At 51.1% G+C, this 9133-nt stretch overlaps 1 protein-coding gene across 1 annotated transcript; it reads left to right on the top strand.

Moving 5' to 3' along the window:
* The first annotated feature begins 512 nt into the window (after nucleotides 1-512).
* On the top strand, nucleotides 513-2771 carry Asprv1 (aspartic peptidase retroviral like 1). The gene is made up of 2 exons (XM_055617631.1): nucleotides 513-567; nucleotides 1741-2771. The coding sequence occupies exons 1-2, from the start codon at nucleotides 513-515 to the stop codon at nucleotides 2769-2771; spliced, it is 1086 nt and encodes a 361-aa protein (XP_055473606.1).
* The last annotated feature ends 6362 nt before the right edge of the window (nucleotides 2772-9133 follow it).

Here is a 9133-nt window from a genome sequence, read left to right as displayed (position 1 = left end):
CAATTCCACTCCCTTGGGATCCTGGCATGCCACTTTGGCCCCACCTCAGTCAGGCAGCTGTGGTGAGAGATGTTGACCAAATGCATCTCTGTTGGCTCACCAGGTCAGGCGGAAGCTGCTGAGGGGTTCGAAGAGTGGTGGGACCTTGGGGCTATACGGAAGCAGGACAGAGGCCTCAGCTAGGTGTTGAGTGATGGACAGAGGAGAGGCAGGGGTAAGGCTCCCAGCCAGCCACACCAGCACAGGTGTCCCACTGACCTGTCCTGACCTCCCTTCTTTAATCTCTCCCACTCTGTGACAGCACATAGCTAGGCCTGGGGCCCTCCAGAGGCCACCCCGAGTCCCAGGATAAGTTTCTGGAGGAGTGAGAGACAGTCATGAATGCCAAGTTCATGTGACCCAGCTGGTTCACTGCAGGAGGACTTGTGGACAAACATAAGAGAGTACAGAACATGTGTTCAGCCAGACGTATGCCCTCGTGCTGGGACAGGGTAGAGAACTCTTTGGAAAAGATGGCGTCCGAACAAGGGCCAGAACACTGGGACCCTTCCACACTCCCTATCTCAGGTACAGGCCAGCTGGAGCCCTTGCAACCACAGATCTGCTCTGTGGTTATCAGGGACACAGTCAGGACTGTCTCTGATCCCAGCAGAACAGGCCTAAGGTGTCACCATGACAACCTCCTGGCCAGTGCATCCTAGGCCCTCTCCACTGAGCACAAACTATTGAGATTCTAGGCCGCTTTTCAAATGAGGCATGTGTGAGAGACAGGTTGGAGCACTGGAGGTGGAAAAAAGGGGCTCTTGGAAGGCCTTCTAGAAGGCAGGAAGGCCAGGGAGGGAGGATGCAGTATTCAGGGGCCGGGCATGGGGCCCACCCAGCACTAGAGTGTATCACTCAGAGAAGCAACACCTGGCCAGGATTGTGAGGATGCACTTCTGCGATCCCAGCACCCAGGAGGCAGAGGCAGAGTAGCCAGGAGTTCAAAGATACCTAGGGCTACACAGGAAGACCCTGTCTCAAAAAAGCAAAATAGATAAGATGATGGACACAGAGATAGGTAGATAGCTATGTGATTGATAGATCGTAGAGATGGACAGGTAAACAGATAAATAGACATATATAAATAGGTAGATATATGACAGATAGATGTTAGAGACAGACAGGTAGATACAGATAGGTGGATACATAATAGATGATAGATAGCTATGTGTTGGACACATGACAGAGACAGACGGGTAGCTAGAGATAGAGGTGGGTAGGTAGAAAGGTAGATGACAGATGGGTGATAGAGACAGACGATGGATTTTTGTGTTTTCTTGACTCTGGGACCCCCTCTGTTCGTCTCTCCAGGGAATCTTCCAGGAGCCACACTTAATCTAGAATATATGAGTCATCAGTGCACACAGTGAGAGATCAACAGATGCAAGTTCCTTCTCTTGGCCAAAGGAGTCCCCAATTCTGAAGCAGGTGGAGACCTGTTTCCAATCTCCTCTTCCCTGGCTAATGATACATATATGAATGTCATCACATCTGTGTCCTCATCTGGGTTATTCTGGGACATAGGCTGGGAAGGGTCCCAAGGCCCCATCCCCCAACTGAGGCAGCCTTTCTCATCAGGTGGGCTGGCTGCTGTCATGTGGATGGAGAACAGAGGGTGAGGCACCCATCCTGCTAGTCAGGCAAGATGCTGACAGGAGGGCGGGAGGAGAGGGCGGACTGAAAGGGCGGAGCTTCTAGAACAAAGGAGAACTAGGAGCCCTGGGGGCCCAGGCTGGGCATCAAAAAGGCTGTGCAGAGCAAGCAGAACACAGACAACCCACTTCTGTGCCCAGCAGCCAGCCAGACACCCTGTACCTGCTCTGTTCAATTTGCCCAGGCCAGGCAGGAACACGGCCCTGCCGACGGAGACCTCGCGCTCCAGCGTGATTGCACCCACACTGCTCTGTGCCGTTCTCTACTTGGCTTGCGTTACTGCTGAGCTTCCAGAGGTGAGCAGAAGGATGGCCACCAGCGGAGCCAGAAGCAAGGAAGGCCACCGGGAGCATGCCTTCATCCCAGAACCTTTCAATGGTGCTAACATCGATGCCAGCCTTTGGCTGCACCGCTTTGAAGTCATAGATGACCTCAACCATTGGGACCATGCCACCAAACTGAGGTTTCTGAAAGAGTCACTCAGGGGAGATGCCCTGGATGTCTACAATGGACTCAATCCCCAGGCCCAGGGCGACTACAGTCTCGTGAAGGAAGCCCTCCTAACGGCCTTTGTGGGCCTTGGGGCTGCCCACAGCCAGAAACCCAAAGAAATTGTGTTTGCCAACAGCATGGGTAAGGGCTACTACCTTAAAGGGAAGATTGGCCACGTGCCTGTGAAGTTCCTGGTGGACTCTGGAGCTCAGGTGTCTGTGGTCCACCCATCCTTGTGGGAGGAGGTCACCGATGGTGACCTGGACACTCTTAAGCCTTTTGACAGCGTGGTCAAAGTGGCCAACGGGGCAACGATGAAGATCTTGGGTGTGTGGAACACAGAATTGACCCTGGGCAAGATGAAGCTGAAGGCAGCATTTCTGGTGGCCAATGCAAGCGCAGAAGAGGCCATTATTGGCACAGACGTGCTGCAGGACCACAATGCCGTTCTGGACTTCGAGCACCGCACCTGCACCCTGAAGGGGAAGAAGTTCCGCCTGCTGCCGGTTGGGGGCTCCTTGGAGGATGAGTTTGACCTGGAGTTCATTGAGGAAGAGCCTTCTGCACCAGAGGGCTCCCACTAAGAAACCCCCGCTCCTGTCCCCAGCCATTGGTAGGGAGACCTTGTGTTGGGGGGAGCAGATGTCCTCAGGGGGTATCCTGGGGCCTGGCCAGTCTTTATACTTGTTCTCAGCCTCCCTCCTTTGCAGGAGCCTTACCTTGGCCCTGTTGGGGGAGGGAAGGCAGCTTGGTGGCCTAAAGCAGGGTCCCCAGGAGCTGCAAAGACTTTCAAGGCTGGCAGGAGTTCCCAAGGAGATTGGGAAAGTCTATCTTGAGAGAGGGCTGGGGGCCCTTTTAGATTCCCTGAGGTATGGCTCACTCAATTCCAGGTCCCCAAGCTTGCACAGCTGAGCCTGGTCCTGGCTGAGACTCTCACGATCCAGATTCTTGGAGGAGGGTGTCAGCCGCTCTGGGATTCCTCCCCTGGAGTCCTCCCACCCGCACGTGGTGCTTCTTCCCGTCACTTGCCTTGAATCCCATGGAGCCTGTGTCAATCATTCAATTATTTCAAAGCACCAATAAAGATCTGTTCATGGAAAGGAAAACATGTCATGTGCTCAGTATTCATGCCAGGGATGGAGAGGAGAGGGAAGACAGCAGTGTCTGAATGCTTGGGTTTTCTGAGGTGGACTCAGCGGCAGGTATTTTAACTTCTAATTCCTCTCACCCCTTCTGCTTCTAATTTCTTTATTCTAATCTACACTGTTTCAGGATAAAATTTGTCCCTTATGCTCAAAAGCGACCCAAGGCTATTTTGTGAGGTGTTTGGCTTGGGGATGAAGACGTTTCTGCCGAACAAATAGGTTCTTACTGGCACCCAGGGATGTAGACTTAGAGGTGGAAACAAGGCCGTGAGACAGGCACGGGCATGTGGGCAGCTCTGGAAAGGTCTGCAACTCTGGTATCGGGAGTGGAGGGTGGGGGTGGAGGGGTGTAGCCTGGCCCTGGTGGAGTGGCTTGTTTGTGGGAGAGCATGGGATGGAGGCGAGAGCATTCTTGAGCCTGGGATGGGTTTCTTCTCTTGTCCAGCTTGGGTTTTCTTCCAACTCCCTGCCTCCTCTGAAAATCTGAAAATTCCTCAGGCTTTAGGGAGTCGGGTTGAAATGCAGAGTGGATTGAAAGCTTCAGAGAGGAGCAAATGTATTCTGAATTATGGGGCCCATGACTTCCATGCTGAGCCCAGGAAACTGGCACAAGGCCAGAAGTTCAGATGTGCAAGGGGTCTGCCAGCTGTCGGGAACTGGGACAGAGTTTTGGGGAGCCTCTTCTTTACTTGGTGGATATTGGAAATTGAGATTAAGGCCTCACACAACACTAGGCAACTGCTCTACTACTGAGCTATATCCCCCATTTCCTTTTAAAATACTTATATTTCAATACATTGTCTCATTAAATTGCCTAAGCTGGCCTTGAACTCACGATGCAGCTCCTGTAGGCATTAAACCTGTGATCTTTCCTGCTCCTGAGTCTCCTGAGTGCCTGGGCTAAGCCTGCACCACATACCCAGCTAGTGTTTTCCTGCTGGGCCTCTTCCTCCAGGCCAAAGGAGCAGCCGTTGAATCCAGCTGTGAGGCCCTCTGCACAGGAGGCAGCAAGCTTGGCTGACCCCTCTTCTTGAGAAACCAGAGGACTTCTGAGCTCATCACAACAGCAAGGCCTTCTTCTTGGCTTCTCCTCCCTGGTACCAGCTGTGGCTTCCCTGGGCCCTGACTCAGGACCTAATTCCTATGGTTCACTAAAGCCTGGCTCTGGGCAGCCATGCCCAGAATTAACTGGAATTAGCCTCTGGGTGTGGGTGAAGGCTAGGTGTAGAAGGATCCCGGAAGACAGAGGGTGGTCTCCTGGAAGTCCAGACCCCGCCCCCTCATCTCTTTGGAGGCCTCAGGAGTGCTGCTGTTGTCCTGGGTTGAGCTCTCTCTCCAGGGAGCAAGGCCACGGCCACCTCCCCATGACCTAGTTTTCTCTAGGTCCTTCAGATCCTAGCGCTTCTAGGCTGAAGGAGGGCGGGGAGAGTGGGTGGAGGTGAGAAGAGAACCTAGGAGTTGAGTGGCCAGCCCAGCATTCTGGGACACTACTCAAAATGTCCCCGTCCTGTCCTCAGAAAGGGACTGCCTGAGCCCCGGGCTGGGTAAAATCCTGTGGGTGTCTCTGCAACAGTGTGAGTGTGGCTATTCTTTGGCTTTGGGTAAGGGGGGCCTGGGCTGGCAGCTCTCAACCAGGTGCCTTCCCCAAAGAGCTTTCGGGACAGCCATCATTAAGGAAGGAAGGAACCTCGTGTTGCTGGAGGCCTGAGCGACTAAGGCAGGTATTTTGTGGGTGTGAGAGTGAGTAGACATGATTGATGGCAGAGGCTGGGGCTATGGTGTGGAAGGTTGCCGGGCATAAGGAGGCCGGGGGTGTCATGAGAGCTGAGTGCGTACACCTCTAATCACAGCACTCAGAAACTGGGGCAGGAGACTCACTCATTCAAGGCCATCTTTGCTACAAAAGGTGGAGATCAACCTGGGCTACATGCAACATTGCCTCAAAAAAACTCCAACAAAACCAATTTGTTTTCATGAGCAGAATCACAGGGCTGCTGTCCAGGGATCAGGACCCAGGTGCCCAAAGCAGAGCCAAAGAGAGAAGCCGTCTGGACTCACCTGGCCCCTGAGTGCGATGGGAGGGGTGTTCGGATTAGGAAAAGTTTTTTGTTGTTGTTTTGAGACAGAGTTTCTCTGTGTGTAGCCCTGGCTGTCCTGGACTCGCTTTGTAGAGCAGGTTGGCCTCAGACTCACAGAGATCCACCTTCCTCTGCCTCCCAGACTGCTGGGACCACAGGTCTGCGCCACCACACCCAGCAAGGAAAAGCTTTCATCTTGGTGGCACACCAGAGTCTCACAGGAAGACTGACCACAGCTCACCTGTCTGGACCAAATCACAGTGGTGCTTTGTCTTGCCCACGTGGAAGCCGCAGCACGCAGGCACATCAGGCTTGCCTGGCATCTCGGCGAACACAGACTTCCTGCCCCCACCCACACCCAAGATGGAGCTGTGCTAGACTGACTCCCTTCATTGAGGAGCCGGTCCTCACCCCCCAAGCTCCACCGTCTCTGATCACAGCCCCACCCACCAGTCACCCCCAAACCCCGCTGAGTGTGCTAGATCATGCCGGATGCTTTTATCTAGCACATGGTTATTGTATTGTTTGAACTTTTGAGATAGTTTCAGGCTTACAGAAAGGTTGCAATGAAACAAAGAGTTTTACATAGTTACTCAAATGTTCATAGTTAGAATTAGCTTTATTACTCTGCCCCATGTAGAGGAACCATCTGAAAACTGCAGATAGGAAATACTAACTGATAACTGTTTGTTTTTATTTTTACTCTTTAGTTTTTGTTTTGTTTTGTTTTGTTTTGTTTTTTGAGACAGGGTTTCGCTGTGTAGCCTCGCCTGCCCTGGCCTCACTTTGGCCTCAGACTCACAAAGATCCGCCTGCCTCTGCCTCCCACAGTGCTTGGGAATACAGGTGTGAGCAGCTGCACCCAGCTGATAACTGTTTATTTTTAAGACTTTCTCCCACATAAGCACAACCCGTTACCAAAATCAGAAAAATCACACGTGTACATGCACACACACAGGTTTGGGGGGGGCACACACGTCTGTGGAGGCCAGAGCTCACTGTTGGGGTCTTTCTCCATGCTATTTAAACATTTCATACTGCATGACTACATTTTACTTTGTGTGTGTGATGTCTGTGGGTGCATGTGTGAAGCTCACAGGACCGCTCCTGCAGCCGGGTCTCTGCTTCCACCAAGTTCTCGCTCCGGGGCCTGAACTCAGGTCGTCAGGCTTGGTGGCCAACGTCTTCACCTGCCAAGCGGTCTCACCAGCTCCACCTTAGTGTGTGACATAGGGTCTCTTACTGAACGTAGAGTGCACTGGCTAGCCTATCTGCCCAGAAAGCCCACAACCTTCTAGTCCTCCGGCCCCCACAACCCCCCCACCCAATGTTGGGGTTACATGGATGCTTTATGCAGTCCTGGGGATCGAACCAAGGGCTTTTATATCTTGGCAAGCATTCTACCAACTGAGCCCCAACCCCAGCCCTCCTGCCACCTTTCATCTTGTGAACGAGAATTTCTGAAAAGAAGCCATGTCCACAAAGGCCAACTGACTGCTTAAAACGCCAGTGACTCCGGAGGTGGGAATATTGTAGGGATCAGAGCCTAATTACAATTTCTCTTGAGCTATGTTTTGCCTACTAAATAACCAATCCATGTCTCCCTCTGCCAGACCTAAAATCCTCTAACAGATAACAACCTTTTGGAATGAATCACCTGAACCCTAGCTTCCCACCAATCGAAGGGCTAAGAGTTCCGTCAGAGCCCACCTGAGGCCTGTAGCTGAGATTTCTTCGCTCTGCTGTAGTGGTCTGCTTACTGTTCCCTCCAGTGAGCGTGACTTCTCTTGATCTACGGTTGTCTTTGTTCTGAAACTATGAAATCTTCATGAAACTGCTTCTTCCTTGAAACACGGAGTTTGTGGTAACCTCAACCTGTGCTCTCAGTCATAGTCGCTCATAGTTAGCTCCAAAATGAACTCCCTCGTTTTCGTTCATGTAATAACTATATTTTTGCATTGATGATCTCATCACTTGCTCAGGCCATCTTTACTTTCAGGATTTGAAATGCGTGAGGGTGCCCGGGCTGCTTGTTCTGCAGAAGGGCTTTCGCCTTGGTGGATTCCACCATCTTCTCTTTATGACGAACACCCAGGGGAGATGGTGTGTCAGGCATCATGTCAGGGATGCAGGGTGTTCCTTAGTCCCATGGCTGCTGATCCTGGCTTGTTTGCTTGCTCAGGCTACTGTCAGCCAAGCTTCTCCACCCTTGGGTGACTGCTTTTCCCTGTAATGAGTCAGTGTCATGGAAAGACCACCCGAGGCTCTACAAATGTTTCTCTGTAGATACTGCAGTCACTGACAGTCCTGCAAGCTGAGCCGCTCTTCCTGTGAGGGCTTCCCAGCAGGGAATTTCCAGCTCTGGCCCCCTTTTCCCAGCTGCCACTGGGCTTCCCCACTCACAGATCCCTGTTCACTCACTAGCTTCCATCCCTGCCACTTACCTGCACCTGTCTACTGAGGAGATGCCCTTGATTTTGATGTTTGGGTTGTTTGAAATTTGACTGTGGGTTCTTTCTCTAAACTGGCGTCTGTCTTGGGACATTTTCTGTTGTAATTGGAGGCCTTCTAGATGGTAGTACACACACATATATAATCCTAGATGGTGTGAAACAGAGGCAGGAGTATCTCTTTGAGTTTGAAGCCAGACTGGACTACACAGCAAGACTTTGTCTTAAAACAGAGAAGCAGCCAGTTGTCCCAGAGTGGGTTTGCCCACCTTCTGTCGTTCTTCTTTCAGATGCTGGCCAGAGCCTAAATAAACTTTCCATAACCAAAAAGCTTCACTGTTTCTTTTGTTTGTTTGTTTGTTTGTTTGTTTGTTTTTTAAAGCTCCCCTTCTTGCCTCATGGCTGCTGGTCTGCCACGCGGCTGGCCTCCATGCCAGTGTGACTCAGAAGGCATGGCCTTTTCTCTTTCCATCTCCCTCCTCTGGTCAGCTGCTTAGATTTAGTTTGCCTGCTTTGGAGTGTTTTTCTTTTAAATGTTGATAAAACTGTCTTGGAGCTTCAGAAGGTACAAATAAACACATGCAAAAACAATAATGAAAAGTGAGGCGCTGGGGCCGCAGCGCAGCTGCTAGAGTGCTTGTCTAGCTTGCACAAAGCCGAGGCTCAGTCTCCAGCACGCCTAACAAAGGAGGGCGTGCCGGGCATGTCTATCATCCTAGTACTCAGTAGCTAGAGGCAGGAGGACCAGAAGTTCAAGGCCAGCTTCTACTAATTAGTGAGGTCAAGGACAGCCTTGAATATATGAGGGATTGCTTAAAAAAAAAAAAAGAATCAGAGACTTTATTTTTTTATACAGAAGGTTCCAGGTTTATGTTGTCCCTGCCCAGCACATTTTCCCCTAGCAGCTGCTATTCAGAAGCCAGAATCTAGGGTACTCTTTGCCTTTCACACCAACCCTAGGTCCTCTGAGTGGTCAAAGCTAAAGAAAACCACATAACTTATATGGCATATTTCTTAATCAAAACCTATTATTATGAGTTTGGCAATGGTGATGCACATCTTTAATCCCACCACTCAGGAGGCACGTAGATCTCTGAGTTCAAGGCCGGCCTAGTCTATAGAGTTCCAGGACAGCTAAGGCTACACAGAGAAACCCTATCTCAAAAAACAAAAGCAACAACAACAACAACAAAAATTCTTATCATTAACTGTGTATGTGCCCTAATGTGGGCATGTGCACATATGTGTAAGTTCCCAAGAAGGCAGAAGAGGG

The sequence above is a fragment of the Psammomys obesus genome, unplaced genomic scaffold (genome assembly GCF_907164565.1).
Source record: "Psammomys obesus unplaced genomic scaffold, mPsaObe1.curated_primary_1811, whole genome shotgun sequence".
In the NCBI taxonomy this organism is placed as follows: Eukaryota; Metazoa; Chordata; class Mammalia; order Rodentia; family Muridae; genus Psammomys; species Psammomys obesus.
This window is presented reverse-complemented; position numbering and strand designations above follow the sequence as displayed.